Source organism: Hyposmocoma kahamanoa, unplaced genomic scaffold (assembly GCF_003589595.1).
Source record: "Hyposmocoma kahamanoa isolate Upper Pololo Valley unplaced genomic scaffold, ASM358959v1 119, whole genome shotgun sequence".
NCBI classification, from domain to species: Eukaryota; Metazoa; Arthropoda; class Insecta; order Lepidoptera; family Cosmopterigidae; genus Hyposmocoma; species Hyposmocoma kahamanoa.
Window position 1 is genome coordinate 2582471 of NW_020653409.1, and position 22562 is coordinate 2605032.

The 22562-nt window shown below is 35.5% G+C and overlaps 1 protein-coding gene across 1 annotated transcript in view; it reads left to right on the forward strand.

The window, feature by feature from the left end:
- The first annotated feature begins 5901 nt into the window (after positions 1-5901).
- LOC113240038 (glutaminyl-peptide cyclotransferase) overlaps positions 5902-22562 on the forward strand; it is a 46799-nt gene continuing 30138 nt past the window's right edge. The window contains exons 1-3 of the mRNA XM_026477243.1: positions 5902-6090; positions 9462-9789; positions 11242-11474. Coding sequence (XP_026333028.1) covers positions 6001-6090; positions 9462-9789; positions 11242-11474 — 651 coding nt within the window. The 5' untranslated portion in view covers positions 5902-6000. The remainder of the gene's footprint in view (positions 6091-9461; positions 9790-11241; positions 11475-22562) is intronic.

Sequence of the window (22562 nt, forward strand, 5' to 3'; positions counted from 1 at the left end):
ATTGAGTTTCCAAGTGGTAGTAGTTACTACATATCTTGTTTTTGATTGACCAGTTAGTTCAATATGGTTGGTATACTTAAAAACTTAAAATTTTTTAATGTTGAATGAGGTTAGATATTTTATTCATAAAAATAATTCGTTTTAGATTTTTGTTTTAACCTGTTTTTAGGATTTTACATGATCGGATAAAGTACAACAACACACACAAACAAATTAGCATATTCTTTAGACAATATCCTTAGGTGTATCGTATATTTTTTGTAATCACGTTATTTAATAGTAAATACCTAACCCATTTGTTGTAGCAAAACAGTTTTTCCCGCTTATCTCAGGTAACTAGCCTTAACCACCATAACGTGTAGGTATTCCAATGAAGTCAATTCAACGTTCCGTGCGGATGGGTTATTTTTAAAAACTGACATTGACATACGAGTACAAATCTAAAAATAGTCAACGTCTGTTGTGCAGAGGAGGCAGATTCAATTATAAAAAACAAAGGATCGTTGTCCTTGGCGTCTTGACTTTCATAAAATTTGGTTCCCAAAATAGATTACATGTGGAATCCAATTTTATGCAGCATTTCCTCCAGAGACCGACTGACGACAAAAGTATTTCGCGCCACTCGAGACACGACCTCATAATTTGATTTGCGCCCACACTAAAGTCAAATGAGTTTAAAGAAAGTGCCGATAAAGGGGAGATCAAAGCCGAGTGTACGTCACGGAACTGTGACGTCATTATGGATGTATGTAGACTAAATGAATCAATAGACGGTTTCAATGTATATAATTTTTATTATAAAATACTCTTTATTTGGTTACAGTCTGTTACAGCTATACATATAGGTACTCAAACAAAAATATTGTATTTTAGTGTTGCGTAAAAAAGTAAAGTGTAACAAAAAATTTGTTTAATACATTGACTTACAATTATATGGACGTCGGGTCCGCGCTAAAAAGTGTCCGCACTTGTAAGGCGCTAAAATCGTATACAGAGCGCCAAACTCCGCTTTAAGGTCAGGCCACACAGACGCGGTATAGCGGGAAAAGCGTTTCGGGGGCGGACCTGCGGGAAGCGAATGCGTGCCGGGGCATGCCACACAGCAATCCCGAGTGTAGTTCGTGACGGGACAGCGGCACGAAGGCGGCCGGTGTGACACCAAAAGCGTCACGCCACATTTCATTTTCAACACAAATAAAGAAAGGTCCATGTCACTATCGGATAGTGATGTAGAAGAACTTCTTTAAACTTTTGTATGGGGTGTTAAAGTTACCTTGAAAAAAATCTGCTAAAAATTTCAAGAAAAAATTAAATACATATTTTTTTAGTGCTGAAACTAGAGTTTACTAGAGTAATTCGGGCTTTCTTTGGCATTGTGCTCATTAGCTGGGCTGTTTCGGGTTATCGTTACAAAAACTAGAACAGCAAAATTAGCAAATTTGTAATTGTAGTACTTAAAAATGGGGTACAGGGCGTACATTTTCAACATTTTTCATTAAAATGCTTATATTACAAAAAGAAAATGACTCCGATTTTTTAAATATTTTTTTCTGGGTAGTTACAAACTAGGCAACATTCTGTTCCCAGGTTATCGTTGAGTTTTGGGACACTCTGTATACTTACTTTGAAGGTTTTGAATCGAACTATTCATATGAACAGAAATTGTTTATTTAAAAACATTTAAAAAATTCTATAATCTTAACACAATTAACTTGAAACTATTTTTTCAGTGAGACTCACTGGGCATTTTCATTATAACAAATAATAGGTATATAAGATTTATAGAATCAACAATAATAATTGCATTTAACTACTGTACCTACTTACTTTATTATTAACAATCTATATACGTAATTAACTTGAAACTTCTTTTTCTATCAGTCCAAATGGGCATTTTTATTTTAATAAATAATAAGTACCTATCTAAGATTTGTATAACACCAACTATTTTGTTTAAGTTATGTATCTACCTAAGTGCATTATTTTGAACAATCTTAACATAGTTAACTTGAAACTTCTTTTTCTATCTGTCTCACTGAGCATTTTTATTTTGACAAATTATTTGTCATCTGATTATTTTGAATTGCAATTGAAATTAACTTGAAACTTCTTTTTGTAGCAGTCTCACTGGGCGATTTTATTTTAACTAATAATATGTATCTATCTAAGATTTATGTAACAACAATTGTATTTAACTTATGTACCTACTTATATTATTTTGAGCAATTTTAACATAGTTAACTTAAAACTTCTATTTCTAACAAACTCGCTGGGCATTTTTATTTTTACAAATAATTAATAGGTCCCTATCGAAAGTTACATTATTATGAACAATCAACAATCTTAACACAATTAATTCAAACTTCTTTTACTATCAGTCTAATGCTGGCTTCCTACGGCCCATGATTTTTTATTTTAACAAATAACAGGCATCTAAGATTTGTAGAATCAACAACAATTCTATTTAATTTTATGTACCTACTTAAATTATTATGAACAATGCATAATTGCAATTATACTTAACTTATATACCTACTTATACACTCGGGAGCAATGAATCCGAGTCACTAACATAAAAATCAACATCTCAGAACTAACAATGCAAACTTATTCAAACAAAAAGTGTTTTGTAGACCATTCAATACTCTAATAAAAATTATAAAACTCCTTGGTTGCTACTTATTAAACTTAACTGTTTATTTATTTAACTTTTTATTTATTAAATTGGCATTCATCATTTCTTATTACATTTTTTATGTTATCACAGCATTAATTCAGTACCATACCTTTTGGAATTACCATGTGTAGTTTAGTCATCAACTATATTACAGGTACCATAATGGGAAACAAGTCTTCAGGAATTAGTTGCAATGAAACTGGGATACTTTCTTGATCGTTATTACTTGTTGTGCTAATTACGGTAAATTAAGGAGATTGTACCGGTGCTACTGAAATTTGATTCTCTTCTAGGTCGTTCAGTTCAGCTTCTGTAAAAATGTGTGCAAGTTTCAATTTGATTTCGGCTTGAATTGTGGGTTTCAGTTTTTTATATGTTTCTGCATAACTAATGAACAGATAATCTACGGCGTCATGTTTTTTTCTTAGAGAAGAGAAGAGGTATCTCACAGTTGATTGTTATTGATGGAGGGAGACGTTTTCCACAACGTATTCGGCCAGCTAACACAGAAATGGCAAGTCTATAGACGTTTCATGCAATATGATATTGAAACGACAATAGAAGTTGTCAAAGTCACGTGTTGTTTACACAATTTCATTAAAGTAAGAACGGTAACAATGCGGTTCAACAGAGCGATTCTCAACCAGTTGAGGCCAATGAACTACTTCCAATTCGTACAAATCAACGATCGTCTGATTATGCAATTGAAATCAGAGAAAAATTTGGCAATTATTTTAATAATAATTAAAAACATAAAAAATATACTCACGATCTTGATTTAGCTCCTCGGAATTGTTTCCCAAATAATTTCTATGTTTTTATAATTTCTATCACTTGTATTAAATAAACTGGGGTATGATTGCACCAATGATATAAGTTTTTCCGTCGAATTCATCTTGAAACTTGATTAAAATCAATTAAAACACATTCCCTAGTTGTAAAAAAATACAACGTCCAAGCCCGCTGAAGCCCCGCTCCCGGATCGCGCCCCGCCACTGACGCGCTGTGTGAACGGTTGCATAGAACTCAATGTATTACAACACCCGCGACCGCACCCGCCCCGCGGACGCCGCGGCCGCGGCCCGCGCCCGCTCTGCCTGTTTGTCATGGCGTGCGGCCCCGCACCGCGCCGCCTCGCCCCGCGGCCGCCGCGCCTTTCAGTGTGGCAGGGTTCATAAGAACTGGTACATTACAAAAAATCCCGCGCCCGGAACGCTTCCGCGGCCGCCTCTGTGTGGCCAGAGCATTAGTCTTCATTTGTTCGACTGACAGCGCGATACTGCGATGACATTACAATTTAAATTTCGAATAGGTTGACTTGGGACATTTTTTTCGTGGTTTTTGTATTAGACCCGTCGTCCATTTATTTGTAAGTCAATGGCTTAATATTTTTATTTTTTTGGAGATAACCACCACACAATGGTCGGCAATAAAAAAATTTGCTCTAAGTTTTTTTTTTATTTATTCAATTTCAAAAACATTAACTAGGTATGTTATTACATTAACGCTAGGTAAAAACTTAATGGTTTAACCACCTAGCGATGAGCTAACAAGCTCGGTACTTAAATTAGCTTACTACTTACTAAAATACAAATAATATATTACGATCAAGAGAGCTAAATACAAATAAAATGAAAAATTACATTACGACTCAAGATAGTACTTCTTTAAAATAGCTTTGCATTTCCTGACATCACCCTCAAGTTGCAGAATAAAACTGAAAAAGAGTCGGGCACATATATGTAGATGATACATCTAAATAGCAAAATAATCAGTATGTACATACATAAACCGTAAAATGTTTAAATTCGTTTTATTCTTTCGATTTTTTTCTAATCACTATGCTATTTGCATCAGTCATCTGTCTAACAATATAACAATATTATTTTTTTCTATGACAACAAGAAGCAAAGTAAATTAATTTACCAATAATTTAGGGTAATAAGATCTCAAACCCTGGTATATTTTTCAAGCACACTAAAAACTGAAAAAAAAACTTATGACTTAAGCATACAATACCTTTAAAGCAGTTAAAGTACGAAAATCGCACTTTATGAATTACTTTAGTTTGAAATGATTTATCTCATTATGTTCGGTTTGGTAGCATATCTTTAAAAACCAGTGCTTATAAGTTTAAAGCAAGAACGATTCAATGAGACACAATCTGAAGTCATTATGCTTGCCGAATATGTTTAATGTTTTCACAAAAAAAAAAAATAGGCGATAGCATAGAAAATTGTAGGTTTCACTCTTTATTATAGACATTTTTGTACAAATATTTGTAGTTATTTTTATTTACCGTTTTTTTAGGTAATAACTGGGACATATCCCATTATGATTTTTAAATAATTTTATTTATAAGCAATGGTTTATACTCACACTAAATAAACGAATTCTGATTCCCTTAGTGCATTTTCATTGTAGTAATGATAACAGCGTGCCAAAACCATAATTTATTTCAAAATGTATGAAATCAAAAACCATTTTCTCGGAGGTGACCCAAGTTATGAAACTATGCTAATAATAAGGGGCTGTGCATACACAATTCTGAAGCTTGAGTATACGACAATACGCCCGTATGTTGATTTTTCACACTAACTAGGTTTAAAAACGATCTTCGATCTTATTAACTACGTTATAATCATAGATGGGTATAATGAGTACAAGAGAAGTTAATTTTTTGATGGAAATTATTTCATTCTGGCGTAACGGGTTCCCCTCCAATGGTGGACGATAAGATTTAATCAAACGGCAACGTATCAGGGCGCACGTGGGCTATATCCAATAATATATAGTTCCGAAATCTGATTCCGAATATCAATAATGGCAATGTATCACCGCAGCGCGCACGCGGGCAGTATACATGAATATAATATAATTTCAGAAAATATATAGTTTTTAAATCCGATTTCAAATATCGATATATAGTTTTGATACGATATTCAGAAAAAGCTATATTACTGATCCCTCATATTCTAGTATTCACATAAATATCTAGCTAATTTTGGGTTACAACAGTACCTATTTGGTTTCTTAAGCGATATAATAGATACAATGACGTGAAACATACGAATTGGGGAAATAATTTGCCAACGTTGATATCCCTGGAACTGTCAACGTCAAAGTGACAGCTCTATTCATACTTGTCAGATGTGAGCAGGGAGGGTGGTTGCTGGTCAGACAGAATTGGAAAGGGGTTCGTAGAGGTTGTATACGCATAATCCCCGTTCAACTTGACTGACGTGAGGTTTCGTGACATATGTTATGTAGTGAACTTTAGAACAGTTTGAACTAATCAACCTGTGATTTACAAGAGAAAGACAATGGCCAAAACGATCGCGATTTGTGCCGTGGTCGTTGCCACACTTTGTTTGGCTTTTGTAAATACGGATGGGCCGTTTTATCAAGAAAAGGTGAGTGTCCTTTCAACTTTTTTAATGTTTTATGCTTCAAGTACAGGCTATGAGGCCTGTTAAAAATTTGAAGATTAAATGTTCATTTGAAGCAGGAGCGAAGGTCATAACTGTTATGTGGCCTCTTACTCTGCTTTCGAATTCACGGTTATCAATTACGAATCACAGAAGTCTAAGCTGATAGGACAGGTAAAGTTTTCTATCTTGCCTATTGAGTTTTACTTATAAAAAAATATTTCTTTTTTAAATACATTTTGAAAATAGAACCATCTCTTGATTTATTGTTGGTCTAAGAATACTAATTAATATTCTTAGGAGCAGGTAGAACTTTGAGGACACGTTTATATTGTGATTATCAAATAAACTGATAACATAAATCTACAATAATCCTTAATGTATTTATTATATCAGCTTTTTTAATACAGCCCATAAAGGTACAAAATGATATTAATGGCTGATAAACTTATAAAAATTGGAGAATTTTGTATCATACAGTATTTTCATACAAAATTAGTGAAGAGTCAAAATTGTCTTCAAAGACTACAGACACATGGTAAAGGGGATTAGCTTCCAGATTGAAAAATGTATTTTATTGCCATTATTATTAGTGCCATTACTTTTTTAATAAGCATATTTTTGGCAATTCTTTCAGTAATAAGGTCTCCAAATAAAAAAATTGTCAAAATAAAATACACTTTCATCAGAATACAATTCTTTCAGTAACTAATTTTTTTTGCACTGCAATATCATTTCACCTAAAATTAGGAAAGGACTTGTACCAAATTAGTATGGAGCTTGGTACTTTATTCCCAGAAAAATTTAACCAGCCTTAATTTTTTTGCTAGAGCTTAGCAGAATAATTAAAAAAAATATTGTGATCTGCATTTTTTATTTATTTATTTAAAACAAAAGTGTGGTACATATGTTAAATTAATTTCAGCAACACTGCGATACTAAAAAAACTCCAAAAGGCAGCAACCATTAAAAGCTAAAATATTCAAAATCTTAATTCTAATTGGTTATTGAAATTGCAACAAGAATGACTTTGACATCTGATGTGTTAATATTTTTTTATGGCATTGGCCACTGGCCCATTAGCCAAAAAATTACATATAATCTGTTTCATTAAATCAATTTCGTGGGTTTGTGTCCCGTTTTACTTTACATAGTATTAAAAAGCCCTAACCATTTTCTGGAAATTGCAGGTGAAAAATAATTTGTTTTTAATTCCGACTTTCTAGATTTTGAGAGGTGTTTACAAAAAACCAACTAATGGCCTGGTTAAATTTTCCATTTATTTTAGTACCACTAAAGGAACACCTTTGGGGAAGTTGTTATAAACAATATTTAAACTATAAAAACACAATGGATACAAATGGTAGACAATGTCTGGTGATATTTATCTTAACCTGTTGCAATCTCACTATAGATGCTATCACTTTTTATGTATGAACATTGTTTTTGTTACTCAATCTGTAGCTTGCAAATTGTAATAATGATAAAAGTTATACAAAATATTTTCTTTATTTGTTCTAGAATTTTCTGGGTGTATTTTATGTAACCATAGACATTATTTTGACTGGACTATATTGTTTTATCAATTTTGTAAGACTGTTTCAACATTAGAATAACTATAAAGCTTACAAGTAGTAATTTAGCATAAGCCATTATAAGTTAATGACGCTCTTAATTCTTATAATGATTTTGCTATTGTTAAAATGAAACAGATACATTTTTGTTTGGACGTAAATTAAGACCTTCCTTTACCACAAAATTAGGGATGGGATATGGTATCGATAAATCGAGTTTATGTGAATAAAGCGCAAATTAGATATTAACTACTCATTACTAAGTTGCTTTAACAGTGAAAAAACGCGTAGGTATACCTGCTTGCCATGTTAAAATTAAAAAAATATGATATAAACTTTAATTTTAGCGTGATAATATTTTGTATGTTGTTTACTGTCCTTGCGTCATTTTCTTTCGATCTACGCATTGACTTACAAATAAATGGACGACGGGTCTAATACAAAAACCACGAAAAAAATGTCCCAAGTCAACCTATTCGAAATTTAAATCGTAATGTCATCGCAGTATCGCGCTGTCAGTCGAACAAATGAAGACTAAAGCGGAGTTTGGCGCTCTGTATACGATTTTAGCGCCTTACAAGTGCGGACACTTTTTAGCGCGGACCCGACGTCCATATAATTGTAAGTCAATGGATCTACGTCACTTATCAATATGAATTAAGTTGAAGTAAATAACGCTGTGATGTCTCTCTGGTGTCCAGGCAACTTTATGGGACATGACATCAATCCATTTATATTGTAGTATAATGTCTTTCGGAAAAAATAAAAGGTTGTATTTTGTTATAATATTTATTTTTGAATATCACGTTTTACCACCAGGACTTTCGTATATTTTTTGTAATTATTTAGTTAAGAATGTTTTTATTTCGCGTTAAAAAGCGTCTAATTAGTTGTCGATAATCATATTGATAACATTTGTGGCATCACTAATGTAACGTGTTTACAAAATTATTAAATCACAAGAAGACGCGGTGGCTGTTAATAAAGTAGGAAATAAATCAAATTTTTTTGTTAATTTTTTTTGTTTTCCGACATGAATTAATTTAAGAATAGGTAGTTTGACTCTGTAATGTACCGAGCTACAGGTCAAGTCATAGGCGCAGAATAAATTCAGTACAAGGATCTTTAACAAAAACACAGGAGAATTTTGACTACTTGATAACTGGACCTGTAGCTCAGTTAGTTAGAGCAGCGCTACAGTACAGCGTGGTCATGAGTCAAGTCCCATCGGGTAGAAGAAAAATTTTTCTGTGTTCGATCTTTGTATTATTTAATCATAACAAAACTAGTGGAGTAATTTCACAAAAAATGTTAATAATTCAAGAACAGTTGGATCACAATCCCTAAACGGAATCTGCAAGCCAGTTACCCAGTCCTCCTTGTCATTACAAACGCAGCGTACGCATTTAATCACTTTCGAGATATTGGCATATCTAAAGTTTTATTATCACCTAAAAATGGCAATTACGTTGAAAACTGAAATTTAATAAGATATTAAAAGCGATAAAAGGGATTGCAAGGTGTGGTAGCACAATGGTTTGCCCTCTCGCTTCTCGAACAGAGGCCGTGGGCTCGAATCCGGGCTCGAACGTCTTGAGTTTATGTGCGAAATTTTATTTGAAATTTACCCTGAACTTTTCGGTGAAGAAAAACGTCATTATGACACCGGTACGTGGAAGACTATGGACTATAGCCTCGTTTGAGAGACGTTTATGACTCGTTTTCGCCAAAAACGTCGAATACTTTAGTTACCATAAGGAGAACATTATTCTATATTTGCAGAGCCTACATCAAGCGCAAGAATTGACGGACCAACAAATAGCAGAGCTATCCGACCTTGCTGACCAAAAATACTTTAGAGCTGTGCTGGATAAAATTCTAGTACCTAGAGTAGTTGGAACAGCGAACCACAAGAGAGTCGGCGACTTCATTATCACCGAGATGAAAAAGCTCGGTTGGGATACGTCGGAGGACACGTTCACAGATAGTACACCCATTGGGAACCTCAACTTTAGGAATATTGTGGCAAAGTTGAATCCGCAAGCTGATAGATATTTGATGCTGGCTTGTCATTACGATAGTAAATACTACAGGGAACACGCTTTTGTTGGTGAGTGTTTATTTTTGTAGCTAAAGTTTTAGAATAATAACGCATAGAATGATAGTTTCATATCAAACGAACTGTCACAAGTGAGGCAAAAATCAAATTCATGTAGGCTAGTTTTAGTAGGTTAATTTTCGGTTTTAGTGAATATTTATATACAAATACAAGTTGAAACGCGTTACTTCCTTATGGAATGTGATGTTAGTATCTATTTTATGTTTGTCTCACGTATTTTTACTCATTTACAGCACATTTCGTCATTTTTAGCTAAAATTCTTGATCTGTTAGCGGTGCAAGTTGACCTTGAGCACTGAAGGCCCGCCCGCTCGTGTAGGCCCTTTTGGCGCGCTTCAATTTGCCTCACTTAGCGTGTGCGGGCTAGGTTTCTATGCGTTATTATTCTAAGGCTAAAATATTATAGGAGTCCTACAAGGAGGGATTATAAGGCCGCTGTTCAAAATTGTATCGTCTTTAATACGTGGTTCTTGAAAACGCTCTTACTTTTCATGATTTCGGAAAGTTATTATCCCATTTTAAGCTATTTTCTTCTTATGTTGAAAGATTACTCATTCTTCACCCTACCGCACTAAGAATTCCTCAGAACTCTACCGCCAAGTTCTCCCTTTTACCTTTTTTTTAACCGTAGTTTAATTTTCTCCTCAAATGGCTTTGGTTGATTCGCAATAACGGTGAAAGTGTGGAATCAATTGCTTTAGAAAAAATGTAATAAGTAGTGAAATTGAGGATATATACCGACTACCTACTATACGGTTTGAAAACACGATTCCTAATTTTTCACCTCTATATTTTACAAGAAAACAGGTGTATTCAATAAGTACTTTACATATACCAACGGTTTTGAAATATCAACTAAACTAACTCGAACACGTATACTATAGATTTTTCAAATGTAAAAAAATAAATTCTAAAATAAAGCCAGTGTCCCCGCTACACCACTCAAGCAAAATAAACCGTATTATTATGGGAAATATTTGAATTCGAGATGAGATAAATTGACTTTCAAGCATTGGTTATATTAATTGAGGAGCTTCGGAACAGAAACTGATAAATCTGATAAATTTTGATTCTAATTTCGTGTAGTCTAATTGAATTGTGTTCAAATCCGTGCATTTAAAACATATTTTTAACACGGATTTTGCTATTAGTGTCCGGGTGCATAAAATATTCCTAGAAACGTACAAAAACTACTGTTTCGCATTAAAAAACAAGTCAAAATGCGATAAGTTTTTTGTTCTGTTACTCCTCAATTATACCACGTACAAAATTAGCATGCTAATGGGTAGTATAGAATCTTAATCAGCGTCGCTAAGCTATAAACGATGGCCTTATTAATGGAAAATGACACCAACTCCGCTACGTCAAGGTCTAAAGTAATTTGTTAACCTTTAGTTTTACTAAGCATTCGTGGCCTTTATACGTAAACTATTTTTGTGCCAGGTGCAACGGACTCAGCAGTGCCTTGTGCCATGATGATAAACTTAGCTAAAGTGATGGCAAAACATTTGAATAACTGCAAAAACCGGAACCTTAGCCTCATGTTTGTGTTCTTCGACGGCGAAGAAGCCTTCAGGGAATGGAGCGACTCGGATTCCGTGTACGGAGCACGGAATTTGGCTAAGAAGTGGCAGGCGACGCCGTACAAAGACAATACCAACGAATTACACAGAATTGTAAGTAGTTTTTCTTTTTTTATTTATCTTGACTTTTGTTTGGATTCGCAAAAAAATACCCTATGCGCGAGTATACAGAACATATACTATCTTGCCACCAACATTCAATAACATCCTTTAATCTATTATGCATGCAATAAACGTTCAAACGCGTTCTGTTTTTGGTGTATCTAATGTCACTTACTTGTCGGAACTACCGTTAGGTAAACGTAAGGCATCGAAGGTTAAAACTGATACGATTTAAGTTATAATTAATTCGTTAAAATTGAATAAAACAATATATTTGAAGAAAAATAAAACACCGAAACAAGAAATAAACAATCCATAAATTATAATATTACATCGAGTGTATAACCAGGAATAGAGACGAAATATCATTTAATTTGTTTGAATACTATTCTGCCAAATCATTACGGTGACAACTGCGCTCCGACTGGCCAGCCCAAATTCGAAACGATTGTCGGGTGTCGTCAATTGTTTCACTTCAAATCGTCCAGTTTAACTTGAGCCTTGCTATAATGGACGAATATTGAAAAATTACATATTTAATTACCGATGAAATGTGATTCCGTTTGCTTTGTAATTAGATGTTTTGCTGTTTTTCCCGCAACACCGAATGGAACAGCCCCCATAGTTAGAGATATTATCTTTATTACAATAAATACAGAATATTTTTGGAATATACGGACACGTACACAGGTCAGTTGTTGGCGCTGTATTATTTTAGCTTTTTAATTTGTGATTTCAGCGCAAATGAGAGTTGATATTTAAAAATGATATAAGGCCCATTTGTCTGATGAGTTGACAGGGATAGATGGCCCTTATTTCGTCTCTATTTCTAGTTATATACTCGATGTAATATTATTATGTCAAAAACCTGATTAAAAATTAAATAAAGATATGTCGAAAGCAGTTGATTACTAATGTTAATAATTATAAAAACCTTCAGTAAGTAGCAGTAGAGTTCGTTGTAATAGAGTTCGTCCAGGGAAATACTGCCACCTTACCTATTTCTGTCGCCAAGCAGTAAGCAGTATTCCGGTTTTGAAATGTAAATGAGTTGATGAAGTTTACGATGACTGGGAGTAAAGGGCGCAGTGGCACTGCCCATCAGATCTTAGCGATTTAAAGCTTTATGGGGCACTGCAACTGGTATGGACGTCACTTACCACCAGGTGCACGACTCGTTCGTCCCGTCACTTGATATCATAAAAATAAAATGGAAACGTGAGATGACGGCTGCTAAAAGCAATATGTTCTCTTTCGCTTTTTAGCTTTTGTGTCAATCCACATTGGGCCCGCATGAGAACTACAGCCTATATGCCATTGTGAGAGGCTTCTGCCCAGCAGTGGGACTATACAGGGTTATTTTTAAAATACTAACAACCTCGCGGACTATAATACTAACATCATAAATAACAACTTTTGTTCCACGATTTTAATAATTAATCAGATTTTATCTTCATACAAAAATAAACATATTGAAATAGATCGCTCTAAACGGTAATAACTCTGTACAGGACGAGGTTGGGAGTCGTCGCGGAGGACGCTTGCACGTTTGAACTTACCATACTCCCAAACACAGATTTAAGAAGTGTCAGATAGTACAACAAAAACTTAAAATTTATTTTCACTCAATTTATTACATTTTGTAAAAGGTGATGGAACTAAAATTGTTGTTTATGATGTTAGTAATACTAGTATAGTCTTGCGAGGTTGTTAATACTTTAAAAATAACCCTGTATATTTTCATTAAAATGGCTTTCGTACTCATAATGCACGGAAATTCCCAGCATTACGAATATCAAAGCAACAAAAGTAATACAGGGGCACTACCCAGAACACCCAGACAAGAAACAGTTTAAAAATTTCATTTTCAAAATTGGTACTGCCGGGAATTTAACAAAGAGCTGGCGTATAAACTATCACAATTATACGCAGTAATGAGTACATTCATTAATATTTACTTTGGACTGTAATTACGGTAAGGTAAGGTACATTTGAATTTAAATTTTAAGTGTGTTTTTATTGACTTACTACAATACAGGTTATTAGACAAAGATAGAAATTGATAAGAGCGATAATCGGAAAACTGGCAATTGCAGAAACGTAATGAAATGATCTTGTGACTTCTTGCTGGTTAATTAATACCCAGTTTTGCGCGGTTTTTAAACCCCGTAAAGTTTAAAATTCGTTTTAATTTTAGTTTGTACTTACTTCATTTGAGATGTTACGTATTAAATAGTTATCGTGAAGCGGAAGGAATTTGTTTTGTTTATAAAATACGTAGTTAATTATTCACGCACGAGGAAATTATTATCGATGATGTAAGTCTTTACTATAGGTGAGCTTTCTATAGGCGAAATCGTATTTGTTAGATGTTTTATTTTATCACGGAAGAAAAAAACAATGGAAGTGCCGTAAGCCTTGATTACTAAGAAAACCGATGTCGCTAAAACTCATACATTCTTAATTTGAAACATTACAAAAATCTTGATGTTGATTGGTCGTAGTTTCAAATTTAAAGAGAAATAGCACATTCTGGATTGTTAATATAATTTAAACTTTACCCTGTTGGCATATTGTTGAAAGTTCAGTACCATCAATACCTATTACTGCCAGTTACGACGTTGTGACATATTGAATTTTCAATCAATGTAGTACCATCTAGCGGTTAATTGCTGAACGACGACGAATTAGAGGTATTAATTTAGTTCTCCAAAAAAGAAGCAACCATATTGCAGGGGTATATATAAGCTTTACTTTCGTTTCGTGTAACTTAAAAATATTTCGATAAACAGAAAATTGAAAATTGGAAATTTATTAAAATAAGACTTGCCGATGATATGAAACACCACCACGGGTAATATTTTTGGTGCGGTTGTCATTTTTGCTCTCCAAAACAGCAGTAATACACGACCAAATCAAGAGATGAATCAATGATCAATGATCAAGTTCGCAACATTCGTCTTTTAATTTAGTCGTGTCACCTGTTTCGCAGTAATTGTTCCGGACGAATGTCGGACGGAGACCGGAGTAAACTCCCAGGAATGAGACAAAACCACGGACTTGTATATTAAACTGGACTGCGCACTAAGTTAATAAAACGAGCCGAGTGAGGGGCTTCAAGGTAGTAACGCGTCTCTTTCTGATAGGGTGTTCTTTCATGTTTCAGCCAGCCATATTGTTTGTAACTTTTTAATTTTTACAGAAAATGTGGCCACTTATAGATGACCAAAACTACTAATATTATTTCATAATACAAATTAGTATATTTATTTGATAAGCTACTTCATAATAGAAGGTTTTATTGTTGACATAATATTTTTTGTATTACTGCAGTAAAACCTTTAAGCTAATTTTATTAAGATGATTTTATTTAGGGTTGGCAACTTAACATAACCCAATAAGGTGTAAATTTGTAATTTTTGTATATCGAAGTGCGCGATCCAGTTTATGAAATATATAAATCCGTAGACAAAACCGAGTCTCTACATTCTCGCTTGATACAGTTGAATGAGGGAATGAATGAATTAAATATTATTTATTGCACATTCAAATTTATAACCACAACACAGAACTGTAATCTAAGCATCACAGAGTAAGCCAATGTACAACAGGCGGCCCCACTACTAAGTGGCAATTTCTTCCAGGCAACCTTTAAATATAGACAATTTGCCGCTGCAGAATTACACTCTACAGCCTAATAAAGTTACTCATTAATCCGTAAAAAACATTAATAAAAGGCGTTGGAATAAGCGAAGGTGGTGGACATCGAGTATATAATACACTCGATAGTGGTGGATGACTCGACTACGCATACCTTTTTAACTTGTAACTTTATTTCGATCTCTGTGGTCATGTTCATTCGGGTTCTATAGGATGAGTTGGATAAAGGTCCAGAAACATAGTTTGTTTTTTCAAACAAACCAATGTTTCGGGCCTTTTACAGGTCCCATAGTCACGGCTGATTGAGATGGTAAAGTTATATCTAATATTAATGCAAATCACTCTATTTTTCGCTATGGACATGCGTGACCATGGGAAGGGCCCGAAACGCTGGTTTGTTTGAAAAAACAAATATACGCGATTTACATCCGAAAAAATAGCTTCCATTTCCTATGTTTTATTGAACTTCGAATTTACATTGTCCTTATCGTTAGTAATATTGTAAATTTGGTTGATAATAAACTCACTATGTCACGTTTTGCTTCAAGCACCTTCAAGTCGTCCTTTATTGGCATTGCTTAAATAAAATTGTTGCTAAGCTAAAAAAATGTACAGTTGGCTGTCTATTTATAATTAAATAGGCAATGAAGGAGTTGACAGGAACGCGAAAGCATTTCCTAGCGTAAATCAGATTTTCTGCTCCAATATCTGCCAAACAGATTAAATAAGTTAAGCCTTGTTTGTAAAACGCAAATAACTTTCATAACTTGTAAATAGATCAATCAAAGAGGAACTAGGTATGTAATGTACATAACGGGTTATTTGAAAACTTGTGAAATTGTTAGTAACACGCGCTGTCGTTGGTCACGCAAGCAAAATAGTAAAACTTTGTTTTATTTGGTTTATTGTGTGTACGTTACGTTGAGCTGTCTGGTTGTGTTGGCATCTGGTAACTTAGGTCTGTAGTTTAGGTACGTTCCAGTGAGCAAAGGTCTACATTTTTTTTGTAATATTAAGTAACGGGATGAATAAGTCGTGCGCCTGATGGTAAGTTACACGCCTACCCATAACAGTTGCAGTGTCACTTAGAGCTTTAAATCGCAAATATGAAATATAAGATACATAAGATGACAAGTCCCATGTGCCTGTAATTACACCAGGTTTAAAACCGGAACATTGCTGACAATACTGCTTGGCGGCAGATATAGGTAAGATGGCAGTACTACCCTGGATGAGCTCTTTCACAAGGAGCTCTACAGCTACTACTACTCTACTGCTACTTTAAGTTTTAGGCTCAAGTTATATTGCGGCGGAACGGCGAATTATTGTAACGACATTGTATATAGCGTCAACTTTATGGTCATTTGTGTAACGTACAAACTAAATACGAGCCAAAAATTACGCCGCGCGTCTTCCGCGGAATTCTCGAGAATGTTCGCGCATTCGCGAGAATTTCGCACCTGCCGTCGGTGACGCCTGGGGAATCCGCGGGAAGTGGCGCGAACGCAGGTACAGTGTGACGTCAAATATCGACGAAATACTACAACCTCAAGGCGGAGTCCCGAGAAAGCGCACGCCTGATCGCGCAGCGAGACGAAATTGACGCTTCCGTTCCGTCGCAATATAAATTGAGCCTTTGTGATTAAGGTCTCCATTAATGTATGCGTAGCGCCGTCGCTAGCCCATCATATATACTTACAAGTATACCATGGTGGTTTTTCCCAGTACACGGAAATTGTGGTGTACTTATAAATTATTTATTTATTTATTATGCACACCAACAGTTACTACAATATTTTATGTATTGATATATTTCAAAACCAATTATAAGACCAAAAAAGAAGTAACTTAGGAAGAAATAACACAGCACGATTCAAACACTAAATTATAAACAATGCTATGTGTCCGAACTAAGAAAATTAAGAATTTTGTTTCTGAAAGAAACCTAGCAGTGAGTTTTTTTTTTTGACGGGGTAAATCTTTATGGATACCCCTGAGCCCAGGGAGACTCAGGGGTTATGTGGGGACTCTCCCTCCACACTGGAAGGCCTACCCCACTAAAACCCCCCCGGGTTTCCCTCTCGCCGGTTGAGTCGGCGCCGTGGGATCAGTGTACATTCACCACGACGCCGCCAACGGAGGGACGAGTCGGTTGTCCTCCGACCCGCCCCCCAGACGAGTGAGGCCGTGCAATGCAGGCTCCGGAGTCCCTGTCCAGAGCCCGCTGGTCTCACTAGGGGATCAGGCGAGCAGCGAACTGCCTTCGCCTTCTCCCCGTACGTCTGCGCTGGAGCGGGTGCGCGTCCGCCGCGTCCTCGCGCACCCGCTCCGCGGCCTCCTTTTGCGACATAACCTCTGTGCAAAAGGAGGCCACCGCATCCCAGGACTCCTCGCTATCGAGCATGGCGGCAACAACGCTCGGCAACGAGAGGTCCTGCCCTATAGTCCCCGTCAGAGTGCGGCGCTGCTCATCCCACCGGCTACACACCTCTAGGGTGTGCTGCGCGGTGTCATCCGCAGCGCCGCACTCGTGGCACGACGGGAACGTTTCCCTCCTCGCCACCTTGTGCAGGTAGTGATCGAAGCAGCCGTGCCCGGTCAGCACCTGCACAAGGTGGTACGACAGTGGCCCGTGGGACCGGTTTACCCACTCTACGAAACTTCCAAACAACCTGTGTTTTCACAAATAAACGAATTATGACGAATTCACGTAATCAGATATGCGCAAACGCGTACACACGTTACCACGTTGTTTACAAATACGGTCATATCTAGGGTTGTCAGGTCTTAAAAGCGAATAGCCGTAGAGACCAGCCAGTTTAGTCGGATATTTAGGTAAAAAGGCAAACATTTTTACAGCCATTCTCACATTCGGTGTTGTCAGTCTAATTACCGTAGCCATTTCGGTGTCCTCAGCCTAATTACCGTAGCCGTTGTTTTTGTCGCTTAATGTACCCAATAACATTGAAATATGAACAACTTTAAGCTTAACTCATCATGATATGTCTGAATGGCATTAGAATAGACAAAGTAGTTTTCGAGTTATTAAGAAACAAACATTTTATGGAAACGGTAATTAGATCTAATTACCGTAGTCATAAGTACGGTAATTAGAAAGTTCCAACATTTTGAATAAAAACCGAATATTTTTGGCACAGCTGAATTATTATGTGTATATTTTGCTACATTTGGTTTATTTCTACTGATACAAGAGCCATTTAAGATTTTTTGAAATAAATTTAAAGTAGGTTTTTTAATAGGAAATGAAACATTTTTCCGGATTTAAATCGCGTATATTTGTTTTTTCAAACAAACCGACGTTTCGGGCCCTTTACAGGTCCCATGGTCACGGTTGACTGACCTGGGATTTAAATCCGGAAAAATAGTTTCATTTCCTGTGTGTAACAATCGCGAAAACCTAAGAACTCGATAGGTTTTTTAATATTTAGTAAGTGGTAACGATTAAAAATTTCTCCAATTCTTTCTTATGATTAATCACAGCTGTTACAAGAACAGTGTAATAATTTACAGTTTTGATTATTTCTGCCTATAAAAAACCTTAAAAGTCTAAAAAAAATATTTTATATCGGTGCAATTCATAACAAAAAGCGAAGAAAATTAAAATGAAAGTTTTATATGTCGTTAGTTGTTCTTTAAAATTTTTGTTTTCATCTTTTTTTGTAAATGTTTGGACTTTCTAATTACCGTGTCCATTACTACGGTAATTAGATCTAATTACCGTAGCCATAAAATATTTGTATTTTAATAACTCGAAAACTACTTTGTCTATTCTAATTCCATTTAGACATATTGATAGTTTAGCTTAAAGTGATTCATATTTCAATGTTATTGGATATAATAAGCGAGAAAAAACAATGGCTACGGTAATTAAACTGAGAACACCGAAATGGCTACAGTAATTAGGATGAGAACACCGAATGTGAGAATGGTCGTTTAGTCCTTATACATTTTTAAAGATTTCGAGTCGTAGTTTTAATACGACAATATTCTAAATCTAAAACTAGGCTTTCTTAATCATTTATCAAAAAATTTAAATTCGAATGAAATAACAATAAAATTGGATAAATCAGTAGTAAAATAGTAAATCATAGATCATAGATTCCCCGCGAAGAATCTTTGACAGTAAGCTTTAAAAAGCAATATTTTTACTGTACACCGGGAAAACCTACGGATTAACATATTACCTCTTACCGCTCCCTACCCTACCTTTCAATGTCGGCATTGTGTTTAATAAGGTCATCGGTAATATACGAGTATAATGACTTCAATGATCGAGATATTTGAAAGTAGTTACTGTTGTAATCTTCATAACGTTCAGGGTTTAGGGTTATCACTGACAATTCTTTAAGGTAAGCCAGACCCGGGTATCCCGTCTAATTTGGCCTGACATGCGTCCAAAATGTCAAGTATGATCAAATATGACCGGCTTTATCCGGACGCCCGGCAATGCTAGTCATATTGATGGTCGAAAGCATTGACTTACAATTATATGGACGTCGGGTCCGCGCTAAAAAGTGTCCGAACTTATAGGGCGTTAAAATCGTATACAGAGCGTCATTCACGCTTTAGTCTTCTTTTGTTCGACTGACAGCGAAGCAAGCAAAATTAGACAGTACTGCGATGACATTACAATTTAAATTCAACGTTTTAGCTTTTTCATATTCCTTTACATGTCACTACGTTTAAATAGGTTGACTTGGGACATTTTTTTCGTGGTTTTTGTATTAGACCCGTCGTCCATTTATTTGTAAGTCAATGGTCGAAAGGCAAAATAAAACCTAAGAACTCCTTGTGATGGAGTTCATCCAGGGAAGTACTGCCATCATACCTATTTCTGCCGCCAAGTTGTTTGTAGGATTCCTTCTTTTTAAGGAGGAGGTTCTCAATTCGACTGTTTTTGTGTTTGTATATGATACGCGTTTACTCCGGGATTTGCTAACCGATTCTGATGAATCTTGTTTTGTTGAAAAAGAGTACGTCTGTTGTCGTCCCATTTAAATTTGACGTAAATATTCCACCTCTAAGGGCCGTATTCCAGAACTCTACTCAATGCTCAATTCATGATTTGAGTATGGTTTAAAGCACTCGAAATCATACTCAAGTCCCTGCCATTAGGGTCGTATTTCCAGTGCTTGTGTTGCCAGTGCAATCCTGACTTGAGCATTGAATAGAGTTCTAGAATACGACCCTAAGGGTGCCAAACTAGGGCATGAATGAATCCGTGTTCGCGCACCTTCCAGTAACTGATTTCAATAAAACTTGGAAAATAGATCTACGAACTTCTGAGGTCGTTTTTTTTTTATAAAAAAGTTATAAATTATCGTCAGTAAATATTTACTTTTATAAATTGCGCACAGAAATGTAGACCGAATAGCAATTGTATAAATACACTGTGACTGGATAGTATCAAAATTAGGTAATCCCGATTGTTTATGCTAGTAAATTATTATAACAAATACAATAGTAAATTGCATAGGTGTATCGAGGATTCTTCGATTAAACTAGAAATAAACTTCCCGTTGACCTTTTTGAAACTGAACATTTTTCTTTGACAATTTCGGTGGTCCAGCGTTGGACGAGGCGAGACATATTAAATAATGATCAAAGTCCCTAAATAAAATAACAGTCTGGGTGTCTATCTAGGTTGTAGTGAATTCCATTGTTCTGGTACTCATAATCATAAGGCTCAATTTATATTGCGGCGGAACGGAATGGAAGCGAATTTTTGTAACGATACGATTAATATACATAGCGTAATGAACTTTATGGTCAATTGCACAATTGTACAAACTAGATACGTGCCAAAAATCACGTCGCGCGCCTTCCGCGGAATTCTCGCGTATGCTCGAGAATGCTCGCGCATTCGCGAGGATTCCGCAGCTGCCGTCGGCGACGCCTGGTGAGTACGCGGGAAGTGGCGGAAAGGCAAGCGCAGTGTGACGTCAAACGTCGAATAAATACTTCAGCTCCAAGGCGCAGTCGCGAGAAAACTCGCGCAGCTAGGCGAAATTGATGCTTCCGTTCCGGCCACAATGTAAATTGAGCCTAACGCATAGATTGAGTTCGATGTTATTTTTATTATTTATTAAATACAATAAACAACACATCAAGCTGTACACTTTTGTTCGAATATCGTCTCGCTACGGAACAAGATCTGTCAATGTGTCGCTTATATGCAGCCGAGTGTACGTTATTAAATAAATTATCTGACTTCTCATTTAGGTACGTATGAGTATTTCAACAATATTTATCATCTTGTAATTTGCGATATACATATTTATCTTATCTATTTTGAATTGAGCCAATCAATAAAATCGTAAAGAAGCTGAGTCTGTATAACATTTTAGCGCTACCTACTGAAGACACGCTAATAACACGTTAAAAGTATTTAGACGTGGTGGCCTCAAGGTTTGACCTACTGCCTCTCGAACAGAAGCCATGGGTTCGAATCCGGCCTCGTGCTTCTGAGTTTTTCGGACTGATGTGCGAAATTTAGTTTGAAATTTACCATGAGGTTTTCGAGGAAGGAAAACATCGCGAAGAAATCTGCATCTCGGAAAAGGTTCACACCACAGGATAATAAATACAGAAGAAGTGGTTAGTTAGCGCCGACCTACAACAACAACAACAACACCAACAACAACAACAACAAATACAACAACAATAACAAATTAGCGTCAAAACGACGGGTGCCAACTATATTTCTCGAAAGACCTATCAAAAAATACAAAACCTACAAAAAAGTGACACGAAATAAAAATTAATACATCGTTTTTCATATCAAATAGAATTTTGACCGCACTTTAGTCATTTTTGGGATAGTAATTTGTGGGAAATTGACAAAATATTATTACATTTATATTTTTTTCTTTTTTCCGATTTCATATAATTATTTCCATAGACTAATAAATGTTGATCAGACCTTATATAGGTGGAGCCCTGGTGACCTGGTGATACAGGGAAGTTTAGGCTTGAGCCTCTACAAATTATCCTGTATAAATTACTATTATGTCACCTTAATTTGTAGCAAATTTCTAGAGCAAATAAAGAATTTACTTACTTATTATTTACTGGTTTTCTATTTATTTACTTACTTACCATTTACTTACTTACATAATTTAAAAAAAAAAACTGTAATCTAATAAAATCTGCTTGAGCCGATCAGAAAAAGCTTCCTGTCCAACCAATAATGCGAAAAAGACGTTGCGCGTTTTGCTTCTGCTGCTGCAAATAAAGTCACCGATGCAAACATACGTCTTTTTCACTCTAATTACAAGGACGTAATGTTTTTTCTAACAGGCTTAATACGATTCCGTGTCGTATGTTGATTCCCTATACTTATGTTTAAATTATGTAATAATAGGAAATGAAACTATTTTTCCGGATTTAAATCGCGTA